The 22,491-nt window shown below is 42.7% G+C and overlaps 1 protein-coding gene across 2 annotated transcripts in view; it reads right to left on the bottom strand.

Annotated features, from left to right (window-relative positions):
* Nucleotides 1-676: 676 nt before the first annotated feature.
* Nucleotides 677-22,491, bottom strand: part of GPLD1 (glycosylphosphatidylinositol specific phospholipase D1) — a 41,140-nt gene continuing 19,325 nt past the window's right edge. Inside the window, exons 13-25 of one of the 2 annotated variants that reach the window (XM_073331876.2) lie at nt 21,300-21,439; nt 19,894-20,080; nt 15,727-15,837; nt 9,680-9,754; nt 8,589-8,745; nt 6,941-7,082; nt 5,926-6,028; nt 5,736-5,829; nt 4,968-5,144; nt 4,471-4,631; nt 4,122-4,148; nt 3,971-4,021; nt 677-2,589 (exon numbers count right to left, since the gene is read on the bottom strand). In XM_073331876.2, the coding sequence (XP_073187977.2) occupies nt 2,512-2,589; nt 3,971-4,021; nt 4,122-4,148; nt 4,471-4,631; nt 4,968-5,144; nt 5,736-5,829; nt 5,926-6,028; nt 6,941-7,082; nt 8,589-8,745; nt 9,680-9,754; nt 15,727-15,837; nt 19,894-20,080; nt 21,300-21,439 (1,503 nt within the window). In that variant the 3' untranslated portion in view covers nt 677-2,511. The remainder of the gene's footprint in view (nt 2,590-3,970; nt 4,022-4,121; nt 4,149-4,470; nt 4,632-4,967; nt 5,145-5,735; nt 5,830-5,925; nt 6,029-6,940; nt 7,083-8,588; nt 8,746-9,679; nt 9,755-15,726; nt 15,838-19,893; nt 20,081-21,299; nt 21,440-22,491) is intronic. The other variant, XM_073331877.2, reaches the window with a different exon arrangement.

The raw sequence follows: 22,491 nt of genomic DNA, 5'->3' as shown, positions 1-22,491 counted from the left end.
TGCCTCCTAAAATCATTTGTGCTTTCCTACATCTGACTACTTCTATCAGACTTGTTGACGACTGGGATGTGCTTTCAAAAATGGCAAGTTGCAGGATGGCTCAGGATCCTGACAGGGAAGGTGTTATCAATGAGGAAAAAGTAAAAATAATGGCCTGGGGTCGGAAGGAAAGTGCACTGTGTTCAGCTCACCCACCCTGATGCCTTCTAGTTCTCCAGCTACTCCTTGAGTTCCATCACTTATCCAGAGGGCTTTTTAAAGTGTGGGTGTCATTTTCTTTTCCTATTTTATCAAAACAAATTCCAAACAGTTCCTGGGTGTAATGTTCAGCACAACATGCTCTCTTCCTATTATTGCCACAGTGCTCTTGTTTAAGTACTTTCTCCTCCTCTCCCTCTCAACCAATCTCTTCATTTATGCTGTCCAGCTATCTGGTTCTTGCTAGCTCTGATTTTTATTGCTTTATTTAGGTAGGTTAAAACGATTATGCCCAGTATGGATGCCATGGCAAACGATGATGTAGTTTAAAAAAAAAAGAAGCAATTCTAAAATTCAGCTCTTACTCTTCTGTTTTAAAGCTAGAATTATCAAGAGCTCAAAGATTCTTTAAAACTGCTTCCTGAAAACATTGAGAAAGTAAGAAAGATTTTGACTTGCATATATATGTATTCCAAAGAGGATGATTACTGTTTAAAATTCTCCAATACTTTGCTACTGGCTTGTACCACACAAAAAAAATGTATCATAGTGTCATAACTTCTGACCCCTCCCCCACATATACACCCACCAATGGTTGCAGACCTAACCCACAAACAACGAGGTCATATGCTGTTGCTTAAGTATGTTGTTTAATTGTGTATGGATACACACTCAGCATTAACCTACCCCTTCAAAACCACAATACTCATGAGTCGAACACATAATACAATTAACAATAAGAGCAGGATTTTAACTTACCAGAGTCACTGAGTTCTACATAAAAGCATTAGGAACAATCACCAGTGGAGTCCAACCTTGAGCTCCTTGCCCTTCTCTTCCCCTTGAAGCCAGACATCCTGCTTCCTTAACAGATCGCCCCTGAGACTCTCAACAGGCAAGTGCTATCTAGCTGCTGCTAGCCCTTTGCAACCGCCTACCATCCATCTATCAGACATACCTTTATAGCACAACTTCAGCTGTAGTGAAGTCAACACCAAGTATCAATGTAACATTCTAGGCACGTAGCATACTTTCTTTCAGATAAATAACATACTATCCTGGCTCTGTGAATGGGGTACTCCTATCTGAGCTGTGTAGAGTGGATGGGACGAAAATGGATGTGTGGATTGTTGTCCTAAGTTGGAGTCTCCCACTTGTCTCAGGCGGTTGAATACAGGAAGTACAATGGGATTTCTGGTCCCCGGCAGAAGGGGAGGGTGGATGGGGTAGATTGTATTTCAGACTCAAGATTGGTGGTTTCTGGACTGCACTTGGAAAATTAGACGCAGGGTTGTGGGATAAGGAGCAAAGTTGAGGAACTTTCTTTCCATGGAGGATAAAGCAGCAAGACAGCAGATGATCTGGTACAGCAGAGCCACTCAGTGCAACGCGGTTGGCAGAAGATCACTGCAGTGCCAGTCTATCCAGCCCAGAGAGCATTACCCTAAACATGAGGGTTGCACGTGTGGTGTAGAGAGTCCTACACCAAGTCCTTATCCCTGCTGCTGACATAGAAGTTGCAGCCAAGGTGCTGCTATGGTGATCCTTGGATATGGTTTAGTCCTTTGGGGCACTAAGCATGCCGTATAAGGCTGCTGGAAGGCAAGGAGCAAAATAGGGTGCAAAGACGAGCTTAGTTACCTATGCACCCCCTTCGTACCGGCTCTGGCTGCAGCATGCCTGGACCACCACATCTGACCGAAGCTGCTGGTATGTCTGGGTAATAAGTGGGTGAGCTGGAGAGCAGTGGGTGCTGATTGAAGAGCTTGTTGGCTGTATTAGAAATGTCCATGATGTAAGATAGAGGGTATTCGGGGGATGTTAGTGTACAGGAGGAATTTGGGAAGGTGTACGATGACAGAGTTAAAGGTGTTTGTACACATGCACATATTTAAGTGATGATATCAACTAGGGGTGCTGCACTTTTCCTCAAACAGCGAAATAGGTCTGCTGGAACCAGCCTCCCTCATAAGTTGCCTGGATTGATGCTAGGTTGATGTTGTTTTGGCTCCCTTCATGCTGCTTTTTGTGTGGCTGAGTTATTTAGCCTTCTGACTTCCATGGATAGAGGTTTTTAATTGGTTTGCAATTCTAAAGCTGGATGGATGGACCGTGACAGTTAGTATTCCCCGTCTTTTTTTTTTTTTTCCAAATCAACCCCAATTTCCTTTCTGCTGCTTATGTCTTCTTTTTAGCTACATCCTGTTTGGTAGCATGGCAGAGGGAGGAGTGAAGGAGAACACCATAGATCCTGGGGGGTCTGCTACTGAAAACAGGCATATACCCAGACTCAACAAAAGAACATTTAAACATTTAAAGGGTATACATAAAAAGCCTTCCACTAAGTCTAGCTTTCACCGAACTTCTCTCAGCAGCTACTACAACTTCTCTCTGCAAAGATACAAAACGGAGGTTAACAAAATTCAACTGCGTCACTGAGGAGACTTTGCTAACATGGCTATGCCAGGAGTGCCAGGGAGAGGGGATCCCTCTCCCCAACCAATATAGATATGCCCAGCAAAAGCCCTAGCACAGACATAGTTGTACCAACAAAGTCCTTTTGCTGGTATTGCATATTTACTCAGGGAACTAATATAAGCTATACTGGCAAAAGCACTCTTGCTAAAAGCTGCATCTCTGCTACAAGGGTTAGCCAGTATGCCTATGACAGCAAACCCTTTCTAGTGTAGACAAGACCTGAAAAAGAAAAGGGAACCATTTGCTTGTAGACCAGCCTTCTCTAATCCACACCATGAAAGCCAGGAATGGTGCTTGTTTCATAAGGTGTTTGTCATATGAAAAATGGCCCCTTCTCTTAGATTGGAAGCAGTTCAGATTCCAGCTGCTTTTTCCTAAAGGCTGTTTGGTGAGTAAAATCAACCAACATTTGGGTAGGGATCACTGCAGAGATGAGCAATCATCTCCTCAAATGATTACTGACAATGAGGAAAATGGGCAGGACCCCAAAGTCCCAGAGTCCATTTATATAAACAGCCACTGGACCAACCTCAACGTACAGAGTAAAGGCAAATGAATAAACAAACATCGTGTCACACAGAAGCAGGCATACTGCTGTAACTAGGAGTGCAGGGGCTGCTGCAACACCCCCTGGCTTGAAATGGTTTCCATCATATCCAGGGTTTACAGTTTGGTTCAATGGCTCTCAGCACCCCCACTATACAAATTGTTTCAGCACCTCTGGATGCAGGCAGAGACTTTGTCTCCCTCCAAAGGCCCATATCGTCATGCAGAGAGGAGTGGGGCATATGAAGGCCCTCCAAGATTATCAGGGCAAGGACTGGGCCTCCTGTATGGATAGTGCTACTGGAAACAAGTACTAAAATAGAAGACTGCATATAAACTGACCACAGTCATTTTCCCAGGAGCCAATTTTACAGTATGTCATGAGCATCGGCATTGCTTATAACAGGCTGTTGGAGTGTAGTCTAGTGGTTAAAACACATGATTGAGTCAAGTCTGCAGCTGACTTAGGCAAGTTGCTAAGAGCAAATTTGGGGGGGGGGTTAAGTAGATTCCTTTTCAGTTGCCCAAATTTAGACAGCTGTGGCCTCTTTGCCTCATTTTAACCATCTATAAAATGGGGTTAATATTGGCCCAGGGGGTGACTTAATGGGGAAGCTTGATTAGCTTCTGTAAAGCACTTTGGGATCTGCAGGGGAATGGTGCTATGCTAAGTAATTTATGCAAATGACACTGACAAGTGTTGGCAAGAAACAAGCTGGCAGGCAAGAGTGGTGTTCATTTCTCTCACCTTTCCTTGAGATTTCACAGTGATGACGGAGCTCCCAAACCTTGATCTTTCCTGTAAAATGAGATAGCTCATTATGCTCTGAGAACATTAATTAAAGAATGTTTAAAATTGTTTTTTTTTGCTCTCAGCCATTGATTTTCCAGTTACTCACTTCAGGAGAAATTAGAACATATTGTGCCTGAAACAAAAGAAAGAAAGGGAGAAGCTGTTAGCAGAACCACCTTCTTAGAGTGTATTTCACTTGCAGACTAAAGGCCCCATGCATTAAAACTGCCTTACTCCCACATTGCAGAATTTTGTGCATGGTTGCTCATGAACCCAAAAAGGGGCCAAATTACCTAGATTTAAGAACCTGAGCAAGTTGTTGTGTGATGAAGGCAACAAGATGGAGTTTTTACTGAAACTTGACTCCAGATACCGACTATTATTTTCTTTTCAGTGGATGTAATTAATTAGTTGTCATCATGTTGTCGCCTGGTTTTACTGGTAAGTTTTCTTACCCAGTCCTCAGGACAAGGAGAAATCCATGATTTGCAGTTGTCTGTCACATTACCCGAGGTGGTCTGGTTTCCATTGTAGATGTACACACGTCCAGCCTCCCCTCCAAACAGTACAGACGTGATGTCTTCAGTTCGCAGAGGAGATGTCACAATAGTTTCATCTGTGAATGATCAGAAAGATGATATATGATGTCAAGATGAAATAGTTCTAGATCAAAACACAAGAGCTGGTATTTACACTGGTCTGTATACAGTCTGTATACAGTCATACAGTGAACATTAATGACTAACTGTCCATGGCGTAAGGATAAAGTTAAGAAGTTTTCTTGACTTATGACTGAATTGTTTGATTTCTGCTGTCAAGCATCTTGTGATGTTTACGTCCGTCTATAAAGCGGGATGTGTTTTGAGTTTATATGACAATGTAGGAGGCAAGTCTACTCTTGCTCAAAGTAAAAAACTCTTCACCCACACCATCTAAATCCCCTTTGTTTTACCTAGTCCATCATTGTCCAGGTCACTTAAGTGTACATCTCCTCCAAAGCGAGAGAACCTCCTGTCCCCACTGAAAGTGCTGAGCAAAGAAGGTTTGGCACCATCTGTCAAGTCATACATCAGAACAGTTCCAGCTTGGTGCAGTACTGAGGATATAAATGCAATCCTAGACGTGCTGTCTGAAAGAAGCCAGGGTGACAGAATTAGACCCCCAGATGTGTGCACTCACAGGAATAGGCTTAGTACATGTAGTGTACTAACAGTAGGTAATACTGGCATTATCAAAGATCTGAACAAAACGAAAACATACTGACTTTACAAAAACCATCAAATACTTTATTAATTCTACTCCAGTTACAATGTTTGTTCTACATTGAAAAAAAATCAGTCTTCAAGAACACGTGTCAAGTGTGTGCTCCTAAGTTATATAGTGAGTCTTGACCATTTATTTACGCTGTCATTGGTGCCAGGGAATTTATGGCCTAATAATGAATCAGTTACATAAATAATGTGTTGAGAATGCACTTAACAAAAGACTGTTCCATACAAAAATCTTGCCCTAAACAAATCCGAGGCTCTAGCAAATGGGGCTGTGCAAAGTATACTGTGCACTTTCGGATATCCATAGGGAGAGCATCATATATAGCACTCATAAATTCAAGGTAGCTATTAAGTCCATTTTCTAGCTTGCTGCAATTAGCTTAGTCTACCATTCACTTGAGACATAGGTAGTACATAGCTAAAGTGTTTCGGTTTCCAGAACAACATACCGGAGGTAGGTGCGCCCACCACCAACACTTCTCTTGGAATTCCAGCCACAGACAGGAAGCCTCTGGCCAGCGACGAACCCAGTTTGCCCCTCTCCTGTTGATTGTTAAACATGTCAGTTGCACAGAATACCATTTGGCTTCACATAGTTCACACTTGTAAATTCCCAGCATACTAAAGAAAAGGTCCTACCATGTCTCCAGGTACGGAAAACCAGCTTTGTGTGCTTGGTGGGTTATATCCGTACACCTTTCCAACACTCTGTTTGGTATCCAATGAGATGTAACAACCTAGACTGGAACACACAGTACAGTTATTTTCAGTCAAAGTAATAACTTGAAATGTATTTTGTACATACATACAGCATTGCTTGTACGCAGAATATTGTTTTCTTTCATTGTGTGCAAAATGCTGATCTGGTAATTATTCTCATTCTTGTTTCTAATTAGAATTACAGTAGAACCTCGGAGTTATGAACACCTCAGGAATGGAGGTTGTTCTCAATTCTGAACAAAACGTTATGGTTGTTCTTTCAAAAGTTTACAACTGAACATTGACTTAATGCAGCTTTGAAACTTTACTATGCAGAAGAAAATGCTGCTTTCCCTTTATTTTATTAGTAGTTTATGTTTAACATAGCACTGTACTGTATTTGCTGTCCCCCATTTTGGGGTGAGGTCTCTGCTGCTGCCTGATTGTGTACTTCCAGTTCCAAATGAGATGTGTGGTTGACTGGTCCATTCATAACTCTGGTGTTCGTAACTCTGAGGTTCTATTGTAAGATCTTTCAGAAAAGAGACCTTGTCCACCTTTATATTTGTACATCACTTAGCACAACGGGGCCCCATCATGAGGCTTGTAGGTATCATTCAGTATAGTTAATTACCATTGTAGGATTGTTTAGAACTGCCTCTCTGCTGGCATTTTTAAAAATTATAAAATTTGAAGAATTTGTTTTTGAAGAAGACCATCTTCTTTGAAAAAAGCGTTAAGAAGGAGAAGGTAGGTAAAAATTTGAATTTACTAATCTGAAGTTTCCTCTAAGTATGACATATTATTGTCCCCAAAGAGTGGAGTTCCACAGGTAAACTTACTGAAACAATATTACTCTACTGTAGATCTTAAAGACTATAGGGGAAAAAAACACAGGTTGTGAAAGGAACTGTGTTACGATCATGTACAACTCCCAAATAAAAGAGAAACACACCCAGTACAGCTCTTCCAGGTAGGGCTGCCAATCAGCAGTAAGGTTTTGTTCTTCAACTGGTGACTAACAAGTGAATATCCAAACCAGGCATAGTTCTTTTCCCCCTTCACCATCCAGTTGGCATCCTCTACTGACAGTAGCCCTGACAGATAGGATCAAACAAGACAAAGGTTAAGTCGGGATGTTCACCAAAGCTAAAACATTGATTATCAGTTTCTGAAATCTACCACGTTTCAATCTAGCAATAGACACTTCTGTTTTGATTGGGTTACTCTTCCCATGGTATGGTACCAGTTATCACTAATTTCATAATACACTGTGGTGGCAAAGCAGTACTCAGCCGCTGTGTTTGGTGGTGAAATCTTGGCTCTAAGTCACCCAAACACAACCTATGGGATGCTTTCAACTTCTAAAGGCAGGAATATAGGAGATACCAAACCAGTTTGAATGGAACTGAAATGTCTTCTCTAGAACAGAGATAAAACTGAAACCATTTATCTGAATCCAAAGTTCAAATAAATTAGATCTTAATTCAAGTCACTCCTGGGTTTTGGTTTTACGCAGACTTCAGCTGACAAAGATTTGTGAATTCAAAAGCATCGCCCAGTTGCTTCCATCCTTATTTGAAATAGATATGCGTCAAAATTAGTACAAATTTAGCTGAAAGCCTTCCCCATCTACAAACCCTGGTTTTGAAAACAATAGGACTCTGATCTAAATTTGATTATGCAAAAACCAAACCTCAGCTGGTGAAGTTTTGCATCCCTACATATTCATGCTGACCTTCTCCAGCTCTAGGTTTCAACCTCTTTTTCTAGCTCACCTCTTCCCATCCCACAATAATCCAGTTTGACCCTTACCATGTAGTTACAGTGCTCACTTGCAGCATTCCCCTTTTGCCACATGAAGGAGCTCTTAGCATGGCACGAATGAATAATCTTGTGATACTCTCAGGCCCTTGCCAATTTGAGAGAAAAATCCAGGTAGACCCCTCCTGATGCAAGGGGCTACCATTACTACCTAGCAGCACTCATTGATAAGCATTCCTTCCACGCTGCTAACCATTCATTTCTGTCTCACAGCCAAGTTCTGTACTTTTCTGCAAGCACTAAACAGCTCTTGCTGTTGACTTTAATAGCACTACTACTCATCTGAGTAAAGTTATACACGTGCTCAAGTGTTTGCAGATCCAGGGCCTAAATTCTGAGGAGACTGTTTTCCCCTACCCCCATTCTTATGATGTGCACTTCTGTTTGCCTTGGGAACTACGTGCACTAACCTTGGAATTAATACTCATACAATTAGGCTGAGGTATGTGCAAAATTACTTACTTAACATACAAAGCACTTACAATATTATTGCAATAGGCTGACTTTTGTTAATCATCAAATACTCAGAAATAAATTAATTTTAAATTTTCTTCAGTGGGGACAGTAGAAATCCAGGTAAGGCAATGTAAATACTAGAAGCCTATTTTTATGTATTTATTTCTTTACTTCCAGAGTGCACATAAACCTTTCAAGACTCTGCGACAATAATAGGTTGCTCGGGTTTCAATAACAAAGGATTCAAATTAAAACACAAGTGTCAAAACCACAAATATAGCCATATAAAATATGGACATGTCAATTTACTCAGTAAATATTACCTTTGTCACTCCTGTTGAAGTGAGAATAAAATGCAAGTACAAATCCTCTCTGCTCCCCACCGCCAGGTGCAAAAGGAGAACCGGCAACCAGATCAGACTTTCCATCCCCATCAATATCAGCAGCCAGCAGTGACCAGCCAAGGTTACAGAACGTGTGCTGCAAGAGACAATACCTCAATCAAAACTTTAAAGTGGAAAGCAGCATTGTAATTGTCTACTTGCTTTATGTTACTTTATATCTCTTCTAAAGAGTTAATTTTGAATACTCCTGATCAATCACCCTCCCATCTTGTAACCAAGTTGTTTGGGGGTTGTTTTGGGGTTTTGTTTTTTTTAAAATTGGAGAATAGGGAGTCCACTTAGCCCTCCTCCTTGCTATCCTGCAGTACATACACTCAAATAGACATGACCATTCAACAAAGAGACAAGGCAGAAGTACAATGAGGCATTTCTTTTTATCTGTGGCCTCTGACAAATGTACAAATATATATTCCCTTGCAATTACAGGGCCTGATTTTGACATCCTTTCTCATAGTGAGTAGTAAGAGGCTAGCAATGCCTGAGATCCTTAAAGGTATTTCGGCACCTAACTCCCACTGATTTCAATAGAAGTTAGGTGTCTAAATATCTTTGAGGATCTGGGCCAACATCTCTACAGTATCCCCAGTAATGAAGGCTTTAGAGTAGCAGTGTGGGCAAACTGTTTCCCCCCCACTCTGCCTCCTCCTGCCATTTGACTTCAGAGATGCTGTCCTGAAGCATGTGGTAGTAAAATTGAACCTCTGGTCCTGGGCAATTGAAGGTCTGCAGAATGTAGACAGTTTATCTTAACAGCAGCCTTATGAAAAAGGCTCTAAACAGCAGTTATTGCACCTGAATTTCCTTGTCATATGAACTGTCATGTTTCCTTTCTACTGCTGCTGCTAACCTTGTGGTCCCTGTGTAACTAAAAATTAGTTTGCTTGTCTCATATGCATCCCCCAGACAACAGCCTGAAGGGATGGAACAATACTGAATAAAATGTGATCTGCCCCCCTCCTTCAGTCCCCAGTTCTGCAGTTTTGGATTGTCCTTCTTACTAGTAAATGTACCTGGCAAATTATGGTAATGTTTGGCCAAGGTGACAGGCCTCTTCCTGTAGTGCCCAGATATACATACACAGCACCCTAAACAGAGGGGGGAAAAAATCCTTTGAGAATGTATACACCAGTGCCAAATATGGACTTAATAGTACAAGTTAGAGAAACGACTAACTCTGTGAAGACCATTAGTTAGGCTGCATTTTTCTTACCATCAGAGCCCACAAGGTATTGTGCATCTTCCACCCCAAATCTAAGAATTAAATGTGATGACCAAATCATCCATCTAGAGTTTGCGGGGGGGGGGGGGGGGGAATCAACATGCTCGTTTCAACAAATAAGGGAGTTTTCATTATGTTACTTGATAAGGACAATAGGTAATATCATTAAATATAAATAAAACATTCACGCAGCTTGCAGTGTAGTTCACAATAACTTAAGGCAGTGGTACAGTCTGTAGGCAACAAGAGATGTGTAGTATCAAATTTTCCAAATGTGGAGGCCTAATGTAAGCACTTAAATCCATATTTAGGCAGGTAAATAAGCACCACCTGATTTTCCAGTAGTGCTCAGCAGCTGGAACACCAATTGACTTAAATGGGGGCTGCTCGGGGCATTTCTGAAAAATCAGACCACTTATTTAGGCACCCAAATATGGATCTACGTGCCTAAGTTGAGGCAGTCAAGTCTGAAAATTTGGGCTGTAGTTTGTATCAGGCAATGTGATAAAACAATACTGGCAACCAAGCCACATGTAAACATAACAGCCATTATCCCACTGCAAGATGACACCAACTGGAAGAATATAGAAAAGATCTGATGCAGTATGTCAGCTCTATGAGTGGTGGGTGAAAATGGCCTCTGCAGCCAGCTGTAAGTATAAGTATTGACTGAGGCTGTAACGCAAGTAGAGAATCAACAGTGTTAGGGCCTGTAATGTAAACAGCTTAGCATAACTCAGGGGTTATGGCACACGTGCCAAAGGCGGCACGCAAGCTGATTTTCAGTGGCACTCACACTGCCCGGGTCCTGGCCACCAGTCCGGGGGGGGCTCTGCATTTTAATTTAATTTTAAATGAAGCTTCTTAAACATTTTTAAAACTTTATTTACTTTACATACTACAATAGTTTTGTTATATATTATACACTTATAGAGAGAGACCTTCTAAAAAGGTTCAAATGTATAACTGGCACGCAAAACCTTAAATTAGAGTGAATAAATGAAGACTCAGCCCACCACTTCTGAAAGGTTACCGACCCCTGACATAACTAATCAAGGCCTATGGTTTTGCTTGACATAAATAACTGACAGGCAAGTCAGTTATTTTATAGCAGTAAATAAAAGTAAGTCAGTTGGCTTGTGTGAAGTGAGAAACCACATAAGTTACTGATATTCTAAGAAGGTATGTTTAAGCAATATGCATAATATGTTTAACTGAAACTCTCAAGGTCTGACAGCAGTAATATTATGGCAACCAGTTGACGTAAATGCTCATGAATATGATGTACCCAGTTAATTAACCTATATCACCTGGGAACTCCAACATAAGTAGGGCGTGGAAGTTCAGATAAGGAAAAGGGGCTGAACGCCTTATGAATATTTCTCCTGGGGGGATTCTGCACTCATGGGGCAGAGGGCAGAATTCATATAGCCCACATTTTTCTGTCTCCCATCGACATATCATAGTGTGAACCTCGCGGAAACTAGCTCTAAGTACGTCAACCTCAGCTACGTCAACACGGCTGGCCTTACCATGAGGCGAACTGAGGCAGCGCCTCAGGTGCCAGACTGTGGGAGGGCACCACTAGGACCCAGAGTGTAGAAAATTTTGTTTGCTGCTGGGGCATATGTATTCTCTCTGCTCTAGATGCACAGAGATGGTGGAGTGCTGTGCTGGAGGAAGAAGGGCACAAGAGACATAACAGGCAGGCAAGAGAAAAGGTGAGAGTGAATAACAGAAAGCAGCAGGAGCTGCAGGGAGAGAGAGGAGAAGGAGCCTCTTATGTACCTCTCTAGTACCCCCAGGAATCTGGACTGATTAACACCAGCTTCTCAGGGAGCTTCCTGTTTCCTGCTGCTTCCCTGAACCCACTTGAGGAGAACAGGCAGTCAACTGAAGTAGTAGGAGCCAGTTAGGCCCTTGAAACCGCTGATATCTTCCCTCACTCAGGTCCTGCTACCAGCCTGCTTATTTGTCCCCTTCAATTGAGTGCTGAGAGCCACTATAGCTGGCACAGAACAGCAGTTACGAGTGAAAGAAGAAAACGCCCCTCTGGGGCAGCATTCAGAAAAAGAAAGCAAGCAAAGGAAGCTTTTCTATCTAAGCAGGAAGGAGCTCTCCTGAGATACACAGACATAAATGTTCATGGTGAGCCTTCCGGCCCCAGTGAGGATGTGAGTGGTGAGGAGATGCCTGATCTTCCAGTTAGTCAGAGTGCAGGTGACCTGGCAGCTACTGCAGCATCCATATCTCCATCTCAAATGGATGTAAACATGCACATTCCTGAAGAAAAGTGTAGATCAGAGAAGAGTGTGGTGGAGGCGCAAGAAACAGCTGCTGCTGAGTTTAGTTCCTTAAGTCTAGATGATCCAGGACTGTGGACCCACTTGAGCAATAGCCTGAGGGACTTCCTTGTACTGCATGGGCCACAGCAAGCGAAAAATTTCATGTTCCCCAAAGACAATGAAAATAGAAGTTTCCATCCAACACATTATTGGCGTGAAATCCCCAATGGTGACAAAGTGGAGAGGCCATGGCTTATGTACGCAAAAACCCAGAATGCTGCATACTGTTGTTGCTGCAAACTCTTCCATTCTAATGTTCCAACCACATTGGGTTCTACCGGAATGAAGGACTGGAAAAATCTGTCGAGAAATCTGACATGCCATGAGAAGGCAGCAAATCACCAGAGAGCATTCCATAGGTGAAAAGAGCTTGAGATGAGACTAAGGTTAAAGGCCACCATAGATGATCAGCATCAAGAGAAGATTGCATCAGAGTCTCTTTACTGGCAAAATGTTCTGAAAAGGCTCATTGCCATTGTGAGAATGCTTGCTACCCAAAACCTAGCACTGCGTGGCACTTCAGATCAGCTGTATGTGCCAAACAATGGAAACTTCTTTAAAATTGTGGAGTTGATGGCTGAGTTTGATATTGTACTCAGGAGCAGCTAAGAAGAGTCACCACCGAAGAAATGTACATACACCACTATCTTGGAAAAACAATTCAAAATGAGATCATACAGTTACTGGCAACAAAAGTCAAACAGAAGATTGTGGCAGATCTGAAGTCAGCAAGATATTACTCTGTTATTCTGGACTGCACACCTGACCAAGGCCAGCTCCAGGCACCAGCAAACCAAGCAGGTGCCTGGGGCAGCAAATGTAAAGGGACGGAAGGACGTTGGGCTCTGGGGCGGCAGTCCGCCCTCGGTGGTGGCGGCAATTTGGCAGCCGCTCCATCGCAGCGTGTTTCACGCTCGGCAGCAATTCGGCACCGGGGACACGACTCTTCCTCGGTCACCATCAACAATTCGGTGGCCGCATGACCACTCCGCCTCCGTGTTCGGCGGGCAGGATTCCGCCTCCCCATTCAGCAGCAAGTTTTGGGTTTTTTTGCCGCTTGGGGTGGCAAAAACGCTGGAGCCAGCCCTGCACCAGACATCAGCCATATGGAACAAATGACTTTAATGGTGTGTTTTGTAACAACAGAACGTAGTGAAAATGTCCCTGCAATGGTGACTGTCAGACAGCATTTTCTAGAATTTATTAACATTAATGATACTACAGGAGCTGGTATGACAAAAGCTGGAAGATACGGGAATTGCGATAGCTGACATCAGAGGTCAGGGCTACGATAATGGTGCCAACATGAGAGGAAAGAACAGAGGAGCACAGACATGGATCCGAGAGTTAAACCCTCGAGCTTTTTTTGTCCCATGCAGTTCTCATTCATTGAACTTGGTGGTCAGTGATGCAACATCAGCTTCTAGTGAGGCTGCTGAATTTTTTAATGTAATTCAAAGCAATCTATGTACTTATCTCTGCATCAACTCATCGATTGCAAATTTTGAAGCAACATCTAGGAACATCTTCTCTGACACTGAAACCACTGAGTGCCACACGATGGGAAAGTCGAGGGAGGCGACAAAGCCTATCAAACACCAAATTGATAGATGATGCCATAGTTGCCATTATGAAGTATAATGCTACGACAGGAACTGTTCATGGGAGAACAGTGGCAGAGGAAAATGGAATCACCAGAAACATACATAACTTCAAAATTCTGTGTGGCTTAGTGTTGTGGCATGACATACTCTTTGAAATAAATGTTGTAAGCAAGAGACTCCAAGGTGTTGACCTTGATATATCTGGAGCAATGGAACAACTGGACAAAGCAAAGTCATACCTACAGTCTTACCAGTCAGATGAGGGATTTCAAAACGTTCTGAAGAGTGCACAAAAGTTGGCAGAGGAACATCACACTGAAGCTATTTTCCCACCCATTCAAGAACACAAGAGTCATCGAAGAAGACGACATTTTGATTACGAGGCACGGGATAATCCCATAAGAGACCCCAAACAACAATTCAAAGTTGAATTCTTTAACCAGGTGCTAGATTGTGCAATACAGTCAGTTGAAGAACGTTTCATGCAGCTCAAGGAGCACAGCAGTATATTTGGGATGTTGTATGATATTCCAAAACTCCTCACTATACCTGAAGAACACCTACACCAGCAATGCAGGGCACTAGAGACAGTGTTGACACATGATGACATGCGCAACATTGATGAGAGTGATTTAGATGATGAACTGAAAGCCCTTTCAAAATACATTTCAGCAGGATCTACTCCAAAGGAAGCAGTTCAAATCTTTGCAACCCAGAAGGCATGGAAAGCACCACTTTGATTATTCAAACAGATAAAAATGCCAGTGTTTACTATGCAGACAAGAGAAGCTAACTTTCTAATGCCTGAACAGCAAATTTAAGTGTTACTTAAAATTTTTGAACAAGGCATTTTAAAAGTTGTTAGTTCTCCTTTATTGGGGTAGGTAGCAGAGCAGTACCATGAGAGGAGTAGAACGGGAAGAAGGCAGAATTAAGATCTTTCAGAGTTTTGGCCCAAGCCAGGGGACATGGGGGCATCATTTGAGCTCCCCGCCTCAGGTGCCAAAATGTTGTGGGCCAGCCCTGGGCTTAGCGTTGTTGTTTTTTTGTTAACGAATGGTTGTGAGAATGTTGTGGGAAAGCCTTGGCGAAGTGGTGGGCTTAGGGTTAGTGCTTGTTCTATTTCTTCTGACAGTGAGTTCCGTACTCTTGGGCCTTTTAACAGAGGCTACACATAACTGTTGATAGTGGTGGGAGGGGGCACAATTTAAAGGTTCTGGTGTGAACCCTGTCAGCAGAGTTGATGCGGGAGGGTGGGGCTGGGGGTGGGGGCACAAGCCGCATGACCTCACAATCACTCTCTGCGCCTTCTTCAGTGCAATCCCTCCCCCACTTTCAGCAGGTAGCTTGGGCTGTCCGGAGTGGGCTGAGCCCATGCACCCTGTCTGTGCTCCTCAGCTCCCACTGCCAATGGCATGTGCAGGAAGCCACTCTACCAGGCTGCTGCTGCTGTCTGTGTGGAAGGGCAGGTGATGGCAGGAGTCGCCTCCAGCCCAGGATGGCATCACTGGGCACTGGCAGGGAAGGGAAGGAGCCAGGCTGCACTGGACACCCCTCACCACTCTCTCCCTGGGCTGGGGTTTGGTGTCACCTCCTCCTCCTCCCCTCTGCCAGATCCCAACCACCCCTGCAGTTTCCTGAGGGCTCCACAGTGCACAATGCCTCCTTCACCCCCTCCTGCCTGCGCTGCAACCAGGGTACAGAAAGCAGCTGGCTTATATCGGTGGCCAGCAGCAGCCTCAGCGTTCACAAAACAAGATCCAGATTGGGAACCGCCAGCAAGCTGCCAGCTACCTTATTGACCCTGAATAATGTGAGAGGGTCTCTCTTTAATGCTGTTATTTGGAACATAAACAAACCAGATGTTGTTTTAAATAAAAGGCTCTTACAGTGTAAGTGAGATGCTGTGATCCTACAGAAGGTGCTCCCACCGCCACATCTGGTACTCCATCCTCATTGAAGTCCAGTACTGCTATGGCAGAACCGAACCTGCCTGAAGGCTGAGAAGACACATGTCACACTCATGCAGCTACGTAACATTTAAAAACAATAAAACAAAATCTTGGCATCTGCCTCCTCGAGAATTTTCTGTACAACAAACATCCTATGAAACAGCTGGAAATTCAGAACTGAGCAAAAAAAATCCCCCCCACAATCTCACAGTTCTTAGATTGTCAGTATTATTTACTCTTAAAAGAGCAGCTGAATAAACAGATTGTCTTGTACAGTACCAATATCTGAAGTGAGTACATGTGGGAGTGGTTTGTTTTGTTTTGACAGAGAGGGGGAGTTTAAAAAAAACCCCAAAAACATAACATGTTTGGTCTCAGCTCATTAATCTCATTAGGACACTGTTGTGCTACATCCTTTTCTCAGGTTTTGCTTATCATTTAGGTGATGCTTAGGATACCCACTGTTACTATCATTGTGTCTGTGAACCAATAACATTTATGTTAAAAAAAAAAAGAGCAGAAGACACTTCACGACTTAAACACATTTGCTTTAGAAACTATTGTACTTAAAGTATGTGTGTGTGTCTTTCTGCTTCTTAGTAAGATGCTTACAACAAAACATGATCTTTATATTACTCAATATATCATCATCTAGTACTACTGTTCAATTTCAAGCCAAAGTCACTCACCACACTCTGTCACATCACAGCATAGCATTTCACAGAAACCATTTGCATGGTTAGTAAACTGCCCTATTAATGAGCCTAATAGAAACTGAATAATTTCATCATCTGGACCCATGGAAAAAAACCCTTGAGGAATTCCACCATGATTTCAACAATTTCCATCCCACCATCAACCTCAGCCTGGACCAGTCCACACAAGAGATGCACTTCCTGGACACTACGGTGCTAATAAGCGATGGTCACATAAACACCACCCTATACCGGAAACTTACTGACCGCTATGCCTACCTACATGCCTCCAGCTTTCATCCAGACCACACCACACGATCCATTGTCTACAGCCAAGCTCTACAATACAACCGCATTTGCTCCAATCCCTCAGACAGAGACAAACACCTACAAGATTTCTATCAAGCATTCTTACAACTACAGTACCCACCTGCTGAAGTGAAGAAACAGATTGACAGAGCCAGAAGAGTACCCAGAAGTCACCTACTACGGGACAGGCCCAACAAAGAAAATAACAGAATGCCACTAGCCATCACCTTCAGCCCCAAGCTAAAACCTCTCCAACGCATCATCAAGGATCTACAACCTATCCTGAAGGACGACTCATCACTCTCACAGATCTTGGGAGACAGGCCAGTCCTTGCTTATAGACAGCCCCCCAATCTGAACTAAATACGCACCAGCAACCACACACCACACAACAGAACCACTAACCCAGGAACCTATCCTTGCAACAAAACCCGTTGCCAACTCTGTCCACATATCTATTCGGGGACACCATCATAGGACCTAATCACATCAGCCACACTATCAGAGGCTCGTTCACCTGCACATCCACCAATGTGATATATGCCATCATGTGCCAGCAATGCCCCTCTGCCATGTACATTGGTCAAACTGGACAGTCTCTACGTAAAAGAATAAATGGACACAAATCAGATGTCAAGAATTATAACATTCATAAACCAGTCGGAGAACACTTCAGTCTCTTTGGTCACTCAATTACAGACCTAAAAGTGGCAATTCTTCAACAAAAAAACTACAAAAACAGACTCCAACAAGAGAGTGCTGAATTGGAATTAATTTGCAAACTGGATACAATTTAACTTAGGCTTCACTAGAGACTGGGAGTGGATGGGTCATTACACAAAGTAAAACTATTTCCCCATGTTTATTTCCCACCTCCACCCCTCACTGTTCCTCAGACGTTCTTGTCAACTGCTGGATATGGCCCACCTTGATTATAACTACAAAAGGTCTGTCCCCCCAGCCCTGCTCTCCTGCTGGTAATAGCTCACCTTACCTGATCACTCTCATAGATACTAAGGTCAGAAGGGACTATTATGATCATCTAGTCCAACCTTCTGCACAACGCAGACCACAGAATCTCACCCACCCACTCCTGCGAAAAACCTCTCACCTATGTCTGAGCTATTGAAGTCCTCAAATCATGGTTTAAAGACTTCAAGGAGCAGAGAATCCTCCAGCAAGTGACCCGTGCCCCATGCTACAGAGGAAGGCGAAAAACCTCCAGGGCCTCTTCCAATCTGTCCTGGAGGAAAATTCCTTCCAGACCCCAAATATGGCTACCAGCTAAACCCTGAGCATATAGGCAAGATTCACCAGCCAGATACCCAGGAAAGAATTTTCTGTAGTAACTCAGATCCCACTCCATCTAACATCCCATCACAGGCCATTGGGCCTATTTACCATGAATATTTAAAGATCAATAAATTACCAAAATCATGTTATCCCATCATACCATCTCCTCCATAAACTTATTGAGTTTAATCTTAAAGCCAGATAGGTCTTTTGCCCCCACTGCTTCCCTTGGAAGGCTATTCCAAAACTTCACTCCTCTGATGGTTAGAAACCTTTGTCTAATTTCAAGTCTAAACCTCCCAATGACCAGTTTATATCCATTTGTTCTTGTGTCCACATTGGTACTAAGCTTAAATAATTCCTCTCCCTCTCCGGTATTTATCCCTCTGATATATTTATAGAGAGCAATCATATCTCCCCTCAACCTTCTTTTAGTTAGGCTAAACAAGCCAAGCTACTTGAGTCTCCTTTCATAAGACAGGTTTTCCATTCCTCGGATCATCCTAGTAGCCCTTCTCTGTACCTGTTCCAGTTTGAATTCATCCTTCTTAAAAATAGGAGACCAGAACTGCACACAGTATTCCAGGTGAGGTCTCACCAGTGCCTTGTATAACAGTACTAAAACCTCCTTATTTCTACTGGAAATACCTCGCCTGATGCATCCCAAGACCGCATTAGCTTTTTTCATGGCCATATCACATTGCCAGCTCATAGTCATCCTATGATCAACCAATACTCCAAGGTCCTTCTCCTCCTCCGTTACTTCTAATTGATTCATCCCCAGCTTATAACTAAAATTTTTGTTATTAATCCCTAAATGCATAACCTTACACTTCTCACTATTAAATTTCATCCTATTACTATTACTCCAGTTTACAAGGTCATCCAAATCTTCCTGTATGATTTCTCGGTCCTTCTCTAAATTGGCAATACCCCCTTACAGTGTGTATGGTAACACCCATTGTTTCATATTCTCTGTGTATATAAATCTCCCCACTGTATTTTCCACTGAATGCATCCGATGAAGTGAGCTGTAGCTCACAAAAGCTTATGCTCAAATAAATTTGTTAGTCTCTAAGGTGCCACAAGTCCTCCTTTTCTTTTTGCGGATACAGGCTAACACGGCTGCTACTCTGAAACCTGAGTAATTTATGTGGCTTCCTGTTCTGTTTTGTACCTGGAGGAGCTGTGAATCCACAAAGAGCACCTCCAATAGGTAGGTTGGAGATTCCTAAACATGTATAGCACAATGTGCACCGCATCCTCCCCAAGCCCAGTGGAAATAGGTACTGAGCTCTCAAGACTCAAATTCATAAGTTGCGGGGTTCCCAGCTCCTCCAAGCAATGCCTAAGCAGTATTATAGCTACTATAGTCAGAGGCACTATAAAACAAGTAAGATAAATAGCCCTCGTGTATTCAAAAAGAAGCAAAAGGCAGTTTTCAGCCCAACCATGTAGTGGCCTGGTAGCTAAGTATAGATCCCATGGCATGGATAGACACCACCTCGGTGTCAGTTAAGGGTCCCAGTTTGTTTTAGTGTTAATTTGCCTGGTGGAGAGAAGAATAAATAGAACATCTTTAATTCAGCCACAAGGACCTTTTATAATAACAGGGATTGTTTTTCTTTAAATGCACATAACATCCTGATTTACAGGAGAGACATTTCAGAAACGATGACAGCTCTTTGTGAGAAAAAAATTAACAGCACCACTGATCAGTCAAGGGAAGGATAAAGGGCACTAACCTTTTAATAAAAAAATAAAGGCAAATTGTTTTAAATGACAAATATCTGACTTGATTCCCCACCTGACAGCCCTCCAGCACTTGATCCGCTTCCTTGTCTAGATCCATGTTTACTGGAGGCAAACCTGACCGATTACTGTAAACTATGTACACCCGTCCTATCTGAACATGGCCCAATCTGCTGTATCCTGGTGCTCCAACCACGAGATCCTCATAACCATCTTTGTTTAAGTCACCTGAGGTCATTGCCCTGTACATCAAAGGAGAAAACAAAAAGCATAGCATCAATTACCACATTGGTTCAGCAAATGTAAACATTCACATTTCAAAGCTAACTGGTCACTTTCACCATCTCGTAGTCCTACGAGTCTGTAAAGCCATTTTCCAAGTGATTTAAACTTATTGAATCTCAGACCTATTCTGTTGAACTAAACTGACTAGAGCCTCTGAGGTGCAGCTTCTATTAACACGGCTGTGAGCTGCATGGATTGCCATCAGAAAGTGTTCTTATTTACTGAATTGTAGCATTTGGCAGCCACCAAGCAGTGTCTAAGACAGAAACAAAGAAGCATGACAGAGTGCTGCTCACATTCGCTATGATTTGTGCCTCAATTTCTGATCTGTTCATTAGACTTGGTTTGGTGAGCCTCAGTTACTTGATGGAGCTCACAGAGGTTGACAGAGAAAGAACAAACTAGCATTTATTTAGTAAATTAATTTAATACTGGTGAAGGGTGCAAGATTAACAGCCCTGGAGACTGAAGTCTCCAGTTTTTATCCCAGAGCAGATACAGCAAGACTAGCAGCAATGCAAGCTTCCTCCATCTCTCTTCCCCATTGCATGTCTGTCATAATCAGGATGGATCCTCTTCTGGAGAGGAGAGAGGGTAGGTATCATTCTCCATGCTGATTCAGTCCTTGGTTTCTCTATTAAAAATGCTACCAAGAATAGTGTCAACTGAGATAACCCATTCATGTCACACAGGCTATTAAATGGTCATCAGATGGTGATGGTCATCATGTTGTTCAGATCCAGACCCAAATCTGGATCCAAGCTTTCCCAAAGTTTGTACATAATCAGATTTTGAGTTTTGGTCTTGTTCATTAGATAGGGGCTAGCTACAAAGTTTTGATATAGATCTGAACATTCCCAAGCACTGGGGTTATCTGGAACCAGGGTTTTGCTTTGGATCAAACTTTGATCATGACTTTCAACCAATATGGATGTGGTCAGCAGTAAACCAGTGCCCCAAAGTCAAAAAGGCTCCACATCTCAATACCTCATAGCAATGCCAAGCTAAAGTAAGTTGTTCTGCAGCTGCCAGCATTTGCATCCTGGTTAATATGGCCCATAACTGTATCTTTAAAATCTCTTCAAGGAATAAAGACTTAATACTTTTGTTGCTGCTTAAAATATTCACAAATGAAGAGAGAGGGAAAGGAGAAAGGAGAGAGAAATCTGCACCAACCATCCAAGCCTGGCATAGGATGATTTCAGGAAGTATGAGGCTGTGGGCTTGGAGACGTGGTTAGAGGATTGCTGATGCATGACTGCAAATGCTCTCCTGACATTCTTTGCAAAAGCACCATTAATAAAGTGGAGGGACTTCTGAAAGAAAAGTAAAAATTTAAGAAATATGGGAATAATAATACAACATCCACAAACATCCACAGTGTATTTTCATTACCAATAGGAACTCTGAACAAATAAGGACCTGATCCAAGCCCCATGTAGGTCAGTGGGAGTCTTTACATTGATCTCAGTTACTCCTGGGGGAATTCTGTGCCAAAAAATTAAAAATTCTGCACACACTATTTTAAAATTCTGCATATTTTATTTGTCAAAATAACACAATATAATCACTCTGGTTTCAGTTATTTCAGTAATTTATTTAAACTACAATACAACAGATGGAGAATGGAAGTGAGGAACATTGGAGGAAATACCCAAAACCCCTTGCCTAATAGTAAGGTAGCTAGGTTTGATCCTTTATTTCTAGTTATTAGTCAGCAAATATACGCAGCCATGCGCTCGGGGTTACATTATAGGTAACTGAAGAGCAAGTGAGGGCTGTGGAATCAAACTCACAATTTATATTGGCTACTGACCATTTCCAGAAAGGTCAGTAGCAAACAGTTCATGGAGCACATTTTGACAGGAAATTTTTTCAGTGCAAAAATGTAGACCTGTTTTAATCACTAAAGCACCATAAGCATTTATACAGCCATTCTGTCCTTTATACCACTCTGGCAAAGTAAAGGAGCCTTAAAACTTTTACACCTGTTTTATATTCGTGAGGGGAATTCATAAAGGCAATGGGACAATTCACTAAGCAGGCAGGCTGCTACATTCTGCTCTGCCTGAGGGGACAGAGCCTTCCCCATGCCTACTTCCTCAGAAACACCCCGAAGCCCTGTCCCTACATGCTGAGCACGCTGCAATAAAGAGTGAGAAGGATAGAGTGTGTGTCTCTCTCTCTTTTCCTCTCACATGCATGACTGCCAAGCGCCTTCCTCTCCCCGCCCCCAGAGGTGATTTATGTCTCAGCCAGCTGCTCTGGGCGCCTGAACCAACCTGCCTGCACTGCTGGGGAGGGGCATGTGACTGCTCTTGCAGCTTCCCTTTGCTTCCCCATCAGAAGTCATTTTTCTGTGGGGAAG

Source organism: Lepidochelys kempii, chromosome 2 (genome assembly GCF_965140285.1).
Source record: "Lepidochelys kempii isolate rLepKem1 chromosome 2, rLepKem1.hap1, whole genome shotgun sequence".
Lineage (NCBI taxonomy): Eukaryota > Metazoa > Chordata > Testudines > Cheloniidae > Lepidochelys > Lepidochelys kempii.
Note: the sequence above shows the minus strand (reverse complement) of the source record. Positions and strands in the feature narration are given on the sequence as shown.